Raw genomic sequence first — 17,544 nt, 5'->3', positions numbered from 1 at the left:
CCCCTCCCCTCCCCTCCGCCCCGGGGCAGCGGCGGGGCCGGGCCGGGCCGGGCGGCGCTGCAGGCGGGCGGCGGGGCGGGAGGGGGAGCCCGCGGTCCCGGCGCGGCGGGAGGAGGCGGGGGGGGGGGGCGGCGGCTGCGGCTGCTCCACCCTCACTTTGTGTCAGCAGGTAGGAGAGCGCCGGGCGGCCCGGGGGAGGGAGGGCACGGCCGGCCCCGGCCCGCCCCGCCGCGCTCCGCCGGGAGGAGTCGGGCTTCTGCTTGTGTGTGTGTGGTGGGGGGTGTTGGTTTGGTTGTTTTTTTTTTTCTGTTTTGGTTTTTTTTTTTTTTTTTCCTTTTTTTTCCGCGGGGAGGGGGAAAAAAGGCTTTTTCCTCAGAAGCTGCCGGGGCTGTCCGGCCGCTGGCATCCCCCCCCCTCCCCTCCCCGCGTCCGCTCCGGCCCCCGTTCGCCTCCCCCGGTCACGGTGCGGCAGTGCCGCCGGGCTCCGCTGCCGCCTCGCCGCTCATGCTGCGGGAGGTCTGCTCTCCCTCGCTGCTCCCTCCCTTCACAGCCGGTGACCGCCTCCGCGGGAGCCGGAGGAGAGGCTCCGGGAGTTTAAAGGAGTTTTTCCGCGGCGGTTCGGGGTTCTCTGGCGGGTCGGTGCACACGCGGACGCGCCGCTTCCAGCCGCGCCCGCCCCGGCGGCTCTCGGGCTGCGGTCATTTTCTCCCTTTGATCTCGCTGGGTTCTCTTTCGGGCTGCGGAGCTGCGCTCGCACCTACCTGCCCGCCGCCTGTGTGCGAGAGGGAGTTCTTTCCCTTTTTTTAAAGTATTTTTTTATTATTATTATTATAAATACCAATTCTGTATTTTTTTTTATTTTTTATTTTTTTTTTAAAAGACCAAAGCCAAACATCATCAGACCCACACAGTTTTCTTAAGCTACTGGAAGTAACTTTCGCGTAGGATTTACGGCAACGTTTCCATCCGTCCCGGCCCCCGCGGACTCCAGCACGCACACTGCCGAACAGGTTTGCATATCTTTTTTTCTTTTCTTTTTTTTTTTTTTTTTTTTTTTTTAAAATCGCTTTTTCTCTTCATAGCTGTGTGATCGCTGTAACTTGGGCTTTAATTGAAAATATCCTCTGTTTGAATTCTCCCAGTTATGAAGACTCCTGGATACGTTTCATGTGACCTTTGGGCAGACCATGGAACTTTATATTTTATTTTGTGGGGCCTTTAGTCGGGATCTTCTTAATGTGTGCTTGGAAGTGGTCATACCGGAACTCAGGCGTGCACAGAAATAGTGCGAGAGAAACCAGATATGCTGTAACTTTTTGCCTGGTACCTGTTTGGCTTGGTATCTAAAGCTTTTAAAGTGTTTGGGGGCCTTTTTGTTTCCTGGGAATTTGAAACTATGAAGAGAAGCTCCGCGCTTTATTAATTAACCTGCAGGACTGCACCCGGAGTCAGACTCTGAACGTGGATTGCTGGGAGAAAAGTAAAGCTGATCCCCAAACTTGAATGAAGCACTTGTGGCACGAGAAGGATGGAAGGGATCAACTCGATTCGCCAGAGCGCGGTACGGCAGCAAACTTTCTTTTCACCGTAAATTCAAGAAACGCCTCCTGCGTAATTCCTGAGGACACCGATAATCGCAGATAACATTCCAGGTGAAAAGTTTGCGCTTATGTTGTGGGAAACGCTGGCAGGAAGGTGAGGTGTCTCTCAAGGGTGTTTGAGATGGATGTTTTGAACCTGTGGATCTCCCTAACTCTCGTGCAGGAGTCAGGAGGACACCGCGTCTGCGGGGAGATCTCCCCGGGCCTCATCTCTGTGGGACTGACGAGTTCCGAGCGCTCCCCGGTGTTCCTGTATATCTGAACTGCTCTCTTGCTCGCAACCTGTTTCGCCGATCTTTCCGGATTTATCTGCTGGAGGAGGGACTCGTCATTTAGGATATCTTTTTTTTTTTTTTTTTTTTTTTTTGCGCGTTTGTTTGTTTAAAATATGCCTTTGAGCTCCCGGCGGCCCTTGAGCACGTGGCACCAAGGAAGCGAAACGCCGATGGCGAGAACCGGAGGAGTTGCCCGGTGAGCAGCGCTGGCGGCGACCGAACCCCTCTCTCCTCTCTCCCTCCCGCCTTCCCCGTCGCTGGGACCGCGCGCTCGGAAACCCCCACGAGCTTTGCCGACGGCTGGAGCCCGCCGCGGGGTGAGGACGCGTTCCGGAGCGGTATGTGTGGCCGGAGCCCGCTGCTGCAGCTGGTAGCATGAGTGCTGGCCCCCAGCTGCAGCTGGCTGTCCTCTGGCCTTGGCTGCTCATGGCGACCCTGCAGGCAGGACTGGGCCACACAGAGCTGGCGCTGGCGGCGGCGGTCGAGTCGGAGAGGTCGGCGGCGCAGAAAGCCATCATTCGGGTCATCCCCCTGAAAGTGGAGCCCATCATACTGGAAGGGGAGTTCGCGAACGTCGCTGAGGTGACGCCAGCCGAAGGAAAACTGCTGCAGGTAAGAGCGGCTTTGCTTTGTCCCGCTCCGTCTACCCGACCTCCTGCTCCGACGCTTTCCCCCCTTTTCTCCCCGTGCTGTGCGTTTGGCTTTATTTCCCGACTGCGGGTTTAGGACCGCGGCAGCGAGGCGGTTGGCACGTGAGCTGTCCACCCGTGTGGTTTGTCCCTTTGTGTCCCTGCTCCCCAGCCCCGCGCACCCTTTTGGGGCAGAAGGGGTGGCGCAAATGGTTGATTCTTCACGCGGTGGCGATCTGTAGCCCTGCTCGTGCTGATGATGAATTTTGGAGGTGGTCGGTCGATCTGAGTTGGCATTATAAAGCCGAGCGGGTTGAGTCGCGTGTTGGGGCACTAAACGTCTGACAGAAAACATGAGTTTGGGGTTTGGTTTGGTGTTTTTTTTTTTTTTTTTTTGCGTGAAATCGAGAAGGTTTTCTGCACGCTGCTGCTGATCGCTGGGGTTCTGTTGCAGCTAAAATACACAGCCAGACTTCGCCCACCGGAACGCCCGGCCCTGCTGGTTGTTGGCGTGTGTATCGCCTGTACCTGAAAGCTGAATTTTACCCATACCGTGGGTCCTGTGGTGTCACCGCCGTGTATTTTTAGAAGTGAAATTAGTGCTGGTTTCTGACCTTTACTAAAGGAGAGGGCATCCTAACATCTCGCCGTGAGGTGCAGATGCTGCTGAGGGGCAGAGCTGAGCTCCTCGGTGAACAGACCGCTCTCTCCTGCGTATGCGAAGTTTTGAGCTCAGTTTCTTGAGACCTGGCGTGTTCTCTCTCGTTTCTGTTGGTAATTTGCTTGGCAGTCGTGTGCTTTATTCTTGAACACAAAACAAAACAAAAAAAGAGACAAAATAGCCTGCGTTAATATTAAATCTTAATTGTTGCAGGGCTTTTTTCCAGTCTTGACTTCCCAAACGTGGTATGTTGTAATCTTAATTAAATTTGCAGCTTGGAAATTTAAATTAAAGTAATAAATTTCATACAGTCTTATAAGAAAAGTAATACGGTTTAGCCAGCTTTGGAACACGGTCACCTGTCTGAAAATGAAAATGGGCATTTTGCGACATTCGCAAAGCCCGTTTTTCCACGCCTTTTGAACTACTCGGAACGAAAGCTATGCTAGAAAATTATATTCCCGGGCTAAAAAAATATCTTAGGCAAATGTACTCAAGGTCCTGTTCTGTCGTGAGGCAATGTCCAGGAAAGTCAATATTTATTCCTTACAAAAACTACAGTGGTGTTGCAACTGAGCACAAAGTAGAGAGCGTGGACCTTTTCGAAATGAGAAGATGATAACCTCTGTTGCGGGATGTGGGGACGGTTTTTAACCAAATGCAGTCATACCAAGCGGGATTTTTGTATCGCCCGCCGCCGCGGCGGCAGCACGGACGAGGCGTTTGGAATACTCAGCCGGGAATAGCGTCAGATTTACAAATGGACTTCAGCCTTTCAAAATCATCCTCAAAGTGCAGAGGGTCGGGGAAACGCTCCTCTAATCTGTTGAGTTCGCGTACGCGGATGCTGACCCGCACTGTATACGTCTTTAGGCCTCGATTCCGCCACCGCGTGCGCGCAGGTGAGCGTTCCTATCGCCTGTCCCACTGGCTCCCCTGCGGCAAATCATCCGGGTCTGGTTTCGGGTGGCAATGTTGGGGTTGGGGGGGTGGGGGGGTGAGGCTGTGCCTCCCGCAGCGGGATGTTTGCCCGGTGCCAGGCGCCGTGCTCTGGGAAAGCTCAGTCAGGTGTACCTGTGACCTCTCGTGTGTGTCTTACGGTGTAGTTTCTAATTCTGCCGCTACATACCAAAACTCGCAATACAAAATGCCATTTCAGTGTGTTCGGGTCCTGATCCTGCGGCGGGATCCTGCCTCTGGAAGGGCGAAATGGGGAACGGAGCTGCAGCTCTTAAGGCACAAAATAAGGAAGAAATTAATGGGAGGAACTATTTTTAGTTCGCATCTGTATAGTCAGATATTAAATAACGCCTGAATTAGGCCGTATTGGGACATCTCGTTTTACCTGTGGTTATCAACATCCCAATCTTGCAAAAACATGAGGTCACGTGCTTAACTTTGATGTCATTGGAACTCTTCTTTAAATAAACTTCAGCCTGTGCACATGTACCTGCACAATTGGTCCTTTATATGTCGTTTAGGCACGCAACGGGATTATCTGTACAGTTAATGAGTTAAGAAGTCTTAGTTTTCACACCGTTTGGGGATGGGTCTGCTTGGTTGTGTCAGACCCTGTGAGATGCCCTCCCGCCCCTCGCAGGAGAACGCGAACCGCGGAGCTTCGCTCGGAAGAGAAGAGTGGATGGCCCAGTCCTCTTTCCAAAGCAGTGCCCTCTGGGCTCGGGGGTATAGTGAGATTCCTTAAGGAGAAGTGGTGCCGAGGTAGCCCTGTGTTCAAGTAAAGTTCTCTTTAACTTATAATTATCTTCATAGTGTTCCGGTCAATATATTTTTAGAAATGCATTCATAATGTAATATAGCAAATCCTGCACGTAAGTGATGGAGCCTCACCAACTGTACTTCTACCGGACCGTTTTCTCGGTTGCGTTTCTCCCTGCCGTGTTCTCTTGGATCATCTACAGAAATGGACTTTGACCACGGTGTGTTACGTTCTTAGAAGCTAACTTTAAAAACATCTTCTTTACCTATAATAAAATAACCCCAGTGTCGAATTCCTCCTCGCACCCCTTTCCCCTGCGACCGGTTCTTCTGGGAAGTCTCTGGATGTTCAGTTTTGCGGGTCCCTGACCGGTGGTGGGGGAGCGGGTCGGTGCCGGGCAGCTGCGCAGGACCTGCCTGCCGTCCGCGTCCCTTTCAGTATAACGCGGGCAGCGTTACCGCTGGCACTCCGCGCCGTGCAGTATGATGCAAAGGGAGAGGAATTTCTCAAGCGGGCAGAGCCACTTAAGACTTTGTAGGTCAAAAAAACCAACACCTTAGACTTCTTACAGACATCATCTTCAAGCTCGTGCAGAGCTCGAGCTTGTTCGGATAGCACACGCTCTGACTGTTGCTTAACAGGGGAGAAGTAGTGTTGTCAACTAGTTTGCAGTTTCCAAATGGGTGGAAGTCTAGATCTCTGTTGAGCTTACTGCTGTAGCCTGGATGTCTCAGGGAAGGCAGAAAATGGCCCTGTATTAAAGATGGCAGAACCAAATCTTTTAGACAAGTCGGTTGGAGAGAACGTATTTGGATCTTCCTGATAACGGGCGATCCGTCAGCAGCTAAGGGTTCAACGCGCCCTCCGAACTGCAGTGCCCGTAGGTGTTTGCAGGTCAACTCCTAATATGATCGCTAATGCAGTTTTCACAGCCTCCGCTTTTGATATTTTTGGTGACCTTTGAGGAATAAATCTTGGTTTCCTTCTTGCCCGTGCCTCAGTCTCCACTTGCTACTGGAGAGGGTTGATGGTGTTGGTTTGAAGATAGATAGGGAAATAAGGAATGTTTGGGAAAGGAAAGGAGAGAGCCACTGTAGAGACTTGAGAGAAGGAAATTTAAGATTTTTCCAAACTGAATTACAGCAGAATTCACATGCAAATCTACTTGTGGAATAAAAAAACTTTTTATTTGAGAAACAGTTCAGCACTTAATTTTTTTTTTTTTTTTTTTACCAAAACATATCTACAAGCATACGTAGTTAAAACTGAGCATTACTATCTTTTTATTTGAGTGTATTTAACCCTGATCTCGTATCCAAGGGAAAGGATGACGCCATCAGTACGTGTGGTGTGGCTGGGGCTGTTACAGTCTCTAGTCCTGGGGTGACTATTTTGGAAATAATGTTAAAAGTTTGAGAAAAGTCCCAAGCAATGATATTTAAAAAGAAACAGATAAACTCGAACTCCTGTATTTACTGTAGAGACGGCAAAGCAGTCATCAATCGGCAATCGCTTTACATGCCTCCATGTAGAAAACCCATGTTGATATGTAGAACAGTGGAACAGTCGTCTTATTTAGCAGGCAGAAGTATGTAATCGGTTTTCCCCGTGTGCATTATTTTATCGCAAGTCTCACAATACTTCGTTTCATTCCCGGATAATCTCAGTAGTTGCATAGTTAGGTGATTGTAGGAGAAAGTCAACTTTCACTTACCCACTGAGCACGTTGTTCTCACTTACGACTGCAGGAGAAAACCTGGAGAACGGAGAACAACGGAGCCTAAAGGCTCAGAACCCCAAAAGCAAGGATTATCCTCTTTCCTCTCCCCCAAAGAAATAAATTATTAAAAAAACGTCAATCTCCTATTTCGGGTGGAACGAGTGAGAATTAGAGGCGGATCCCGAATCATCCTTTTTTTAGGTGGCGCGTTCAAGTCAGAAGCTGAAAATCAAACACAGATATATTCAGAAAAGGAGCGTGGTGCGTGTTTGTGACAGCAATGACCATTAACCCTTGAAATTGCCACGGGGAACCCAACATGATCATCCTGGAGATGGAGAGGGTTTCCAATGTTGCAATGCAGAGCGCCATTGGAGAATTATAATCACCTACTTAACTGCTTATAGAGGGTTACGCTCCCAACCCCTAAGAAAGTAAATATATTAGTAGTCTTCTATACTACTAGCTCCTGGATCAACAAGAGGATGTTGAGTGCATAATGTTGACAGAGATCAAAGAAGTGGGAAAGTCTAACCAAATGATAATGGAGACTTAAATTACCTGTGAATAAACCGGTCAGATAGCACAATAAGAGTAAGTTCAAAGAAGCAATTTCTGCCTCTTGGAACAGCTAGTACGAGAGTACACAGAAAGATATTCTTGACTTAGTGTTAAGTAATGTGCCAGAACTGGCTCAAAAGCTGGCAATAATTGAGCCACTTGTATTGACGGCAGCGTAATAAAATTCGTTGCCTGAGTACCAAAAAGTGGAACTCTGCCACTGACCTTTAGAAGGGGAACTTGCTCTAAAGAGAAACGGTGAGCCAAATGGCTCTCGCAGCTTAAAAAAAGTATCTTTAGATGCGACATAGATGCTACTCAGGAATATAAAAGCACTCTTGGGAAGCATACCAAGCATCCGATCAAAAAGGCCGTAGTAACCCAATTCGAATGCATCGGCAGTGCTCAAGAGACCATTGGGGCCAAACAGATCTTTTAAAAACGGGACGTAGAGCATTAGTGTAGGATGGGCAGAGTGTGTAGTGTAACCCGCGGTGTAGGTTAGTGCGGTGTTAGAGTAGCGTTTAAGGCTATCGGAAAGATGAGCCATGAAAATCCGGACGCGGAGGAGGGTCTCTCAGCCAGAGTTGGCTCTAGAAAGCGCTGAGCTTAGAGGCTGTTTCTGGAGGTCCACCCCTCTCTTGAGCGTATGCAGAGGCTGAGCTGGAGCTTTGCATGGTGTGTCTTCTCCTTTCCTGATCCAGAAAACGCGTGGCGAGAAACTGTTCTCCATTTAAGAAGGAGCTTGAAGGACTTTAAACCTAAATATTCCAGCTCCCCAGTGCACCATCTGGTGCTGGTCGGTGTCCCGGGAGAATTATTTATGACACGTGTAGGCGTAGACGCGTAGACGCGAGGATTTTCAGTACTAAAGAGGTCGCGGATCTGGAGGCCCCGGTAATTACATGGGGCAGGCGTAAACAGGAGAAACAAACCCAACCGCAGCAGAGCAAAGATACGTGGTCAGAAGGCTAAATCAACAGGGCTGGAGCGAGCCACAGTCAACAGAGGACTTCTGGCCACGCACGCCCGTCCTGGAGTACATCCAAGGAGCAAGTGGACATTTCCCAAAGATAAGCTGGCAGAGGGGGGAGATTTCAGGAGAAGGGAAACGGGCCTCAGGCGTTCCTGTTGGCTGTAGCCAGGCTGGATTTTGGGGGGTGTAGGGGGGGAAACGGTTTCTGAACCCTTAGAGAAATTGCTTTTTGCTCCGTGCCTCCGTAAAACTAAAGGTTTGGTCGGCGTTTCCTACAGGTTATGGCAGGCGTGCGAAGTCATTATTTTGAAATGGAAACTTTCGGAATTGTCAAAGTAATACAAAAGTCACAGACTTTGTACGATCAAAGAGAGCTCTGTTGTATTAGACTTCATTCTGGACAAAAATCGACGTGCATTTTTATGTATTATATCTCCGTATTTTTCTGTGCGTAGAGCTCTCCAACGTGCCTAAAAGTTTCCGGTGGACTTTCCCCAAAAGTCTTAGTCTGAAAACAAGCAAGTTTTAACCTAAGAGAAAAAAAAAAAAAAAAGGTAACAAATAAGCGCAATGGCAAATGTGCAGTGTAAGTTTGATCTTCAGGTCTCTCTGTCTTCAGTATCATAAAAACCTGTGTTGGGGGGGGATGCCAAGAGTCCAATCTATGAAATTTTGGTTTATAAACGAAGCAGGGTTGTAAGCCGAACCTCAGCACAGGGGTGCAGAGCGCACTCGAGCAACGCACGTTCATATTTTATCACATTTTTGGGCTTCCCTCCATTCTAGGTCTTGAGATATCAACAGGAGGACAGGGTATAACGTAGGCGTAAGTGGCACGGGTGGTCACGGTGGTCTCTTCAGTCTTTTGAGTTCTGTGATTTTTTATTTATGTTATTTTAACATCCCCTTACTTCACCGCCTGTAAAGAACGGGAAGCGTCGTTCTGCCTTCCATTTGCCCATAAAACTTTCGGTCTGCATTAAGGAATCGTAATCACATCTCATGCTTCGCAGCTTCGGGCTTGCTGCCAGCACGGGTCAGGCGGGAGTTGGCCAAGAGTTGTCTTGGGACCTTTTCACCTTTTTTTTTTTTTTTTTTTTTTTTTGAGGAGCGTCAGGGATTAGCTTTTACCTCGAAAGAAGGCGCTAAAACATACAGGTCAGTGGTCAAAGGCAGTAGAATATTGTTTTGAATGTGCTTAGGCTGTATGGTTGCTCCCATGCGCAAGATGGAACAGATCGCCAGGTTTAAGTGGAAGACTCTCTTCCCCCCTGCAGCCACCCTGTTCAAATTATCTGAAATTTTGGGTGTGTATCCTCTTCCTCTGCAGCTTGAGACATGAATCATCTGCCTAGATCAACGGATGGAGTCTCACCTTGGCACTTCCCTGACCCTAAAGGGGCTACTTAAGGGCATTAGTGGCCCTTTGATCTCTCTTTTGTTCTCCATCTCAGTAACTTGGTCTCCAGTGATCAAATGGGTTAATCTAACGCCTATTGCTGCGCGTAGTATCGGGGTAGTGGCAGAGATGTGATGGATTGTCACGTACAGAAATTCCCACTAAGCAGCTGAATTAACTCCTCTGGCCATAAACTCTATAAAACAAATTATAAGTTTTCTTCCAAGTCCAGTTAGGACATGTTAATTTTGAACGTAAGTAAAGCAGTTTGGGGATTGAATTTGCTATTGTTTGGACAAAAGGTGTGTGAATTCTACATCAAAATTAGGTGAAAGAATAGAGTTTAGACTTCCTACTTCTGAAGCGCTTCAGCTCTTGTTCCGTGGGGTCTTTGTTCAGCTGGGTGGCTTTGCTCGAGACTGCCGGCGCGTCGCTGCGGAAGGGATACGATACGTACACTGCAGAAACGCGGAGGGAAAGACATTGGGATTGAATTGGACCCACGTACGAAAAATGAATAGCACTTCAGTCCGATTATAGACTTGAAGCGGTTTCCCTAACAAAAGCCAAAAAGCCCAGTAATAGAGCAGGGCAGGGGCAGTGAAGACGCTGTCTGAAACAGGGTTTGGGGCGATCGCCACATGGTAGAGCAGAAGAGACAACTTGAGGAGATCTAGGTAGGGAACGGAGAGCATTGGTTCTTTCATTAGTTGAATTTTGTGCCAGATCCTGCACAAAAATGTTGCTTCCAGGTTGTTTAACTATGGGGAACATCTCTAAGGATATGAAAGTCAAATAAGAAAGAGTGTGTTGCTACGAGTCCTGTGACTTCCTGTGGAGGTCAGTTTGAATCAGAGGTTAACGCTTAAGCACGTTAATCTCTGTAGACCACCATCCAGTGCAGAAATACAACTTCAGAACCCCTGTGTTGACCATGTTTTGAAGTAGTAAGAGAGCTGACGTACGTGTTTATCTGTTACCGCTTCAGCCTTGAATCATGTTACTTGCAAATTTATCTCAGTAACTTTTATTTCCTAAGGCAGTTTTATGCCAGAATAAGTGGAACCTCACAAAGACCCTGAAGAGATTAAGAAAGAGTTCCCCCCTCTTCCACTTGTGCTGTACCTCAGTTATTCCTTTGTTCCATAAATGTCGTATTTGAATGGTAGTCCTCATTTGCAGCCGTGCTGAGGGTGCGCGCGTGTCCCTGAATGTCACCGCCAGAGGCTTCTGTCCAAACATTTCCCTAGGGCCACAAAATTGTCTCTGTCTTCCCCATTACCCTCTATTTCATCTGGTCTCATGTAAGTGTAAGACGCCTCAGGTCGTAGAGTTCTACTCAGCTATTTTTTGTACTCATCTACTCTCTGAAGTTTCTTTCTTTTTTATCTTTTATCATTTGCATCTTCCTTTTTGCTCAGAACAGTGTTTATTCTTGTTATTTTTCTGTATGTGGTCTTTTTAATCACTACTGGTGCACAGAATGGTTTAGGCTGTTGCCTGGCATCCTTTGCCTCCAACACTTTGCTCTCCTCTGTTCTTCTCTGTGATCATGTGGTCTTTCCATGATCTCCTTCGGAGTACCTCCGACCTCCATTCCGTCTCTCAAGAGGAAGATGACTGTACCAGAAGCTTTGTACAAACTACCTATCTCCATGAGAGATGCAGGCATCTGATTGGAGTGATGGACGAGCCCCATGGACTTGTAGAACGTGCAGCTCCTACAATCCCTATGTCAAAATAATTTTTGCTTCTTGGTTGAGAAATCATCGTATGCCATTTCTGACAGTTGCACCTCGTTGTGGCCTGAGTTAGTGCCAGCCCATGTCTTCATGCTCCATTGCTGCTCCGTCTTTTGTGGTTGCTTTCTCCGTAAAACAAGGACTGGGGAATGCCTGTGGGACAGGTCCCTGCAGAGCCTTCCCTCAGCAAAGGCTTTTAGGGAAACTAAGACATGGAATAAGAAGGAGGCTCTTGGATAAATAGTGATTGGAAGATAAGAAGTAGACGGTAGGGATAACTGGCAGATTTTCACAGTGGAAGAAGCCGATGGTTGTAGTTCTGCAGGTGCGTGTGCCGGTAGCAGTGCTGTCCCGTGTGTTGATTAAGCACATGGAAACTGAGTGCTTGGTGATGTTTTAGAGCTTTCCAATACCTTAACTAATTTGAAGTAATGAAGACAAGGATCAGCTATGAAGGACTGCAGAAGAACCTTGTGAGACTAAATACTGTAAAGAGATGCATGTGGGAAATCAGTAATTTCTTTACATTAAGGTGATGGGGTCTGAATTGTCCGTTACCACTTAGAAACAGTATCTTGTGAATATAATAGACTGTTGCATACAAGTGTCAGCTTAGCACTTGGTGCTTAATGATACTTAAGCGCCTGTAGAAATCCAGGATACAGCCACATGTTGAATGCTGTGTGAAATTCTGTTCCCCAGACCTCTAGAAAAGATGTAGCAGTATTGGAAGAGGTTTGGAGAAGAACATGAGGATAAGAAGAAGTATAAGATGTGTTTCATAGAAGGAACAACTAACTGGACTAACACACTTCTGGCTGGAAAAGAGGCAGCCAAAGGGTGATATGAAAAAGATCTTCAGAATCATGAGTAGGGATTGACTGTTAGTCTCTTTCAATATGAAAATAATGGGGCATCGCATGAAGCTACCAGGAGCCTGGTTCTTCGTACACGGTACAATTCCTTACTGCAGGAAGTGCTATGGATGCTAAAAGTTTACAGGGGTTCAAAACACACTGGAACTAATGAACAGAAGAAGACTTCATTGATGACTATTATATAACCAGTCCCAGTTTTGCCTCAGGAAGTCTATAAAATGCAGATTGTTGGAGGCTTGGAGAGCGTCCTGGGGAGAAGCCCTACACGCTTGTCCCCGTTCTTCCTTCTCCTTCAGAAATCCAGTGTTGGCAACTGTCAAAGCAAAGTTCATGGGCTAGATGGACCTTTGGTCCGAATCCACACTGCTATTCTTGTATTCTCACCTTCTACAGAACACCTTTTCAGCCGTTAGGCCCTCCACCTTCAGCACCAGCCCTTCCAGTCCACCTCGGCTCTGTTTGGGCAAGTCTCTGTGGAAAAACTGTGCTAAGTACATCCTTCACCATCCATTACTGACTTTGAGCTCAGCTATTCATTCACTTAGAAGGCACTGTACAGTTCCTTGGGATCCGTTATCGCAAATCTCCTCAACACGTAGCTGTCAACCGGTGCTGTTAACCAGCGTTTGACGCTGTTGACACTTTGGCCTTCATATCTTCCTGGATGTACCATTTTTATCCCTCGTCACCCTCAATCTGCATGATCCCGTCACCTGTGCTCTATCAATGGGATAATAACCATTATAGTTTAGTCATGGCTGCTCCCTGCCTTTGTCTGTTCTTCAGTGCAATAGTACTCATCTAATGAAATATCAACCCAAATCTTGCTATAGATTCTTCTCTTTCTGAGCAACGCCTGCTCCTCAGAATGGCTAACTTGACTCTGTGCATTCTGACTCTACTTGTCCATCTTCCTGTCCAGCCATGCCCTGCGCACTTCCAGCCTGAGATGCAAAAGCCATGGAGGAGGAAACCTGGTGTTCCTTGAGAAACAGCGCAGTAACTTCAACCCTAGTGGCAACAGAGGCAGATGGTCCCCTGCGTGGTAGGGCCAGGCTGGTTGTGTCTCATGAACATAGGACGAGATGTGGAAATTCTTGGTTGAAAACCTTCACTACTAATTCTCATCTTTTGTAGTTTCAGAGCTACATTTGGCCTCTTCGTGATGGTCATCCCACATTCGTGCCCCTTTGGAGCCTATCTCCCTGTCTGGCAGGTGTACCAAGATGACTTCAAGATTTCTTAGGATCTTGTTTAAAAAATCCCTAACACCCTCTTAATTTTATTTTTTTTTTGAGTGTTCTGCGCTTTTCAGTGCGGAATGGACAACCGTTATCCTTCTGAATTATGCTACCCCAGCTTGGATATTCCAGTTTTCGCAAAGTTCAGAGTTTGTGCAACCAACTTCTAGCAGGGTGGCTAAGTAATATTTCTTGAATTATTTTACTGAATTTTATTTACTTTTTGCGTGTTCTCCATCTGTAATTTGATTAAGTGCTCAATTGAGTATATTTCTCCTAATATGACATTGTCCCAACTCTAAGCAGTTTTCAGGAATAGCAAGAATTGTTCTGTAGGCAACACTGGATGTTTCCCTCGTGACTCCTGACTTGGTACATCCAGTGGGCCTTTAGAGGTCCAGGCTTCCTAAAGAGGTAACTGTCTTCATGGAAGGCTTCCTTCAAGGGTACAGACTGGTAGGATGCGCCGTGTCTTTAACACACAGAAGAACTCGTGTTCTTTAGGAATCCTGTCTTTGGTACTGGCAGAAAGACGCCAATATCGGGTGCATTCGTCAGGAATATCGTTCCTCTCCAACAGCGTTAGCCAATGCTGAATTCCAGAACCTGTGACAAAACTACTACCAGTCCTGTATGTCTAAACTTCGAGTGCACTTTGCAACATCCCGCTCTTGTGCACCAGATCTCAGGATATAACCAAGGGGTCTAACTCCTTCCACCTCTTTCTGCCGTTTGTGTCCTCCCCTCTTCTTCTATTTTTGGGCACAGACTGGGAGCCCAGCTGGGGCCAACGCCGCAGTGCCCACTCTAGTGCTAGAGAGCAAGAACGAGATGTATACCGTTGGATTTTACAGCTTCCTGACCTTTTCAAGGACCTCTGTCACAAGATAGCGATGTGGCAGGAGACTGCTTAATAGCACTGCATGTATTCGTCCCTCCTCACGTTCCCAACGCGTCATGTGTATTGTAGGCAACAGAGCCTTCATCTTTGATACCTACCAGAGTGTTTGGGTAGAGCACACTCTCTTGGGAGTTAGCTTCTCTTTGTAACACCTGTATCTCAATAACGGTCAGATATTGGTGTGGTTGACATAAGAGCCTCTCTACATATTAGAGAACATACATTTTTTTACAGGTCTGTTGGCGTATATACCTCTCTCCTTGTCTAGGGAGGGAATCGTGGTAACCTGCAAACATCAGGTATTTGGTCACCAAGAAGACCCGTTGATGTGTTAAGTCAAAAACAGTTTCGTGCCCTTGCCAGCCATACCGTTTGCATTTTAAGGTCTTCACGTTCAGGTAACGTCAGACAAGATACTCTGAGCTCCCGTCCTTTCTGTCAGAAGCCGTGGAGCCAGGGAATCCAGTGGGCCTGGTGGGGACCCAGCATGGGGAACGCTGAATCTGTCAGTGGTAGAAAGCCGTTTTAGCTGACAGGCATTTGTAGAAATGTGGGATGACATCCGAAGGGACAGTTTGCAGAAGCTAGGGGGGGTTTGCAAAATGGACTTCTGGTCCTCAGGTGCCAACAAGTACTGGCTCCGTTGCCTATGGGCCGGTGTGTTTCTTGGATTCCTGGTAAACACATCCTTGATTCTGTAGTCTGAAGGACTCATTGATACCTGTCTAACCCTTCTTCCCCCAAAAGCCTACTGCAAGATAAGGCAAGACAGACTAGTGGTGATCCTGCAGACTACGGTACAGCTGGGACAGGCTGAGGAAGCGCTAAAGCCGGAGTTACCAGAGAAGCTTGCCCATCCTCCTAGACTGCCTCGCACAGAAGTCAAGACGTTTGCTCCAGTCCCTCCTCTGAACTCCTACCTCAGGATTTTGATAATAGATCATAGCTATTAGAAGAAGCTTCTCTTATCTTAGACCTTTCGTCCCTCCATAGACCTGTGTTTCAGTGATTCTGGATTGCTCAGTGGGACTAACGAGCACTAACGTACAGATTACATCAGCGCAGATACCTGAGCAACTATTTCTGTCCGTCTGAGGGATTTACAATTTTCTTTGACCCCCCGGTCCTAAAATTCTCTATGGAGCTTTGGTAAAAGAGTGGTGACCTCAAGCAGGGGCTCACCGTCCAGACAGCGTGATAACACGAGCCTGTGGCAGCTTGTTCATTATTCTAACCATGTTCTTAAATGTGACTATCCTGATGGCAAGAAGTTCTGCCAGAGGGCGAGAAAGACCCACCGCTAACGATCTAACATTCAGGGTCTTTATTCCCCCTTCCCAGATAAGGTTTCTTATATGCTTTCCTGAGGTCATATCTAAGTTTCACTGGAGCCAGAAAATAGCCCTTCTTTTCCCCCAAGCGAACCCCAGACCTTCATGGACAAAGTGGTATGTCTCCTCAGACATTTGATGTCAAGCAGACCACCTCCTTCCTGTCTGCACAGAACCAAACCCGTCAGGTGGCCTCTGTTCATCTGTGTCGTGAACTGGGAGATAAAGAGGTGCAGTGATACTGGTAATTGCATAACATATTGTATCAGGAGATGTTGTGATGCTGCCTAAGTGTTCGTGCCTCTGGCCATCAGTAAATTCCATCAAAGGTCAAGTTGTACGATAGCCTCTCCAGAGGATGTCTCCATCTTGACGTCTGCAGAGCTGGCATGTGGAGTTCCATTAAACTCTGTACCATTGCAGATGCTTCCAGGAATGATGCCAAATTAGGCAGATTGTGGTTTGCCGACTGCTCTAAAACGCTTGAGACACCCCTCCCCGCTCACTTGTGGGGAGAGAGGGAGAGGGAATTCCTGCTTGGAGTTACCTTCTGAATATGTATGCGGATTGTCATTTGAAGAAGAAAAGAAGATAACGTGGTAGTAATTGGGCTGATTTGAGATGTATAGAACAAATCCACATTAACTGCTCTCTCTACTTCCATGGAAGTCTTGTGGTTGGGATGAGTTGTAGGCCCACAGTGAAGAGTATATCCATGCCTACTGTTCTGAGCACACGCGTATCCACAACGTGCATCTTCAAAGAACACTGCTTAATGATGCTAAACTTTTTTTCCTTCTTCCACGGCAGTAATCTGGCCCTTGTGCCATGACTGATGAAGTGAGGGAAAAAAAGGTGAAATGAAAGTGGCAGTATTTATGGGTGGACGTGCTGCTTTGAGTAAACAAGATGAATGCCGGTATTGAGACGCCTGATGTTTCCATGAAGGCAAACTTCCTTATGTTTTTGGTTTTTTTTTTAATAGCTTATTTAATTCTGTTGACAGTGTTAAGAACTTTGAGAGATTTTTAACAGTTTATAAACTCTAGTTAAGCATCTCTGTGAACATGGGTTTACGTAGGTGGGCTGAAGAAACTGTAGATGCTTTGTGAATATTCCTGTGCTTCTCTAAAGTTTATGTAGGACTTGAAAAGCCCTGTAGAACCCAGGTGAAAGCCACTGACACTTAAGACCTTTTGGGTTTTTTGGGGTGTGTGTTTATGTTATCACAGATTTGAAGGAGATTTAGGAAGATTTTGTGTTGGATTGTAGCTTGTTTTTGTCCTGGTGGAGACATCACATTATCTGGAGAGGTTAGTGAGAGTTTGGCTGCCTCTTGGCCGTGCAAACCAGTCCATAGTTTGGGCATATGTTAAGGATCTCCTTTGATCCAGTATGGTGATTCCTGTGATCTTCAACCTCCTCAGTCTAAGTTGTACTCAGCGGATCACATTTGACCTTTTGACCATGGTATCAGACTGGCAGCATCTGTTCATTTGTTATTTCGTCATGATACTGTCCTTTCATCGACCTTTGGTTGTTTTCAGAGTTGGTGCTTTCAAGGGTACAAGTCCCTCATCCTTTGAGTGTTTTCTGAGCTCTTCCCTTGTATTATACTGGTGTCTGTGCCTAGATGTGGATGTACTAAAATGTCCGTTGTTCCCATGTGGCCAAGACATCAGAGCTGGTGGCAAGCCTTGGTTTTGACGTTATTTATGACGGTGCAGGACTTTGTGTTACCTACAGCAAGATTGCCAGAAAGGAGAAACCTAAGTTTCTCCATTGATTGGCTCTTCCAGTTAAATAGGTAGTTCTTAAATTATATAATTTCAGTTCCGTTGAAATGATTAAACTTACGAGATTAGAGCAGGGTGAAGAATGTATGTGCATATTGAATGCCGTTCTGATT

At 47.2% G+C, this 17,544-nt stretch overlaps 1 protein-coding gene across 1 annotated transcript in view; it reads left to right on the top strand.

Moving 5' to 3' along the window:
- Positions 1 to 2,251: 2,251 nt before the first annotated feature.
- The window catches only part of RNF43 (ring finger protein 43), a gene marked incomplete at both ends in the record, with an annotated part of 59,092 nt that continues 43,799 nt past the window's right edge, over positions 2,252 to 17,544 (top strand). Inside the window, one exon of the mRNA XM_082493230.1 lies at positions 2,252 to 2,488. Within this exon, the coding sequence (XP_082349356.1) occupies positions 2,252 to 2,488 (237 nt within the window). The remainder of the gene's footprint in view (positions 2,489 to 17,544) is intronic.

This window comes from Vanellus vanellus (assembly GCF_965231255.1).
Source record: "Vanellus vanellus genome assembly, chromosome: 19".
Taxonomy (NCBI): Eukaryota; Metazoa; Chordata; class Aves; order Charadriiformes; family Charadriidae; genus Vanellus; species Vanellus vanellus.
Note: the sequence above shows the minus strand (reverse complement) of the source record. Positions and strands in the feature narration are given on the sequence as shown.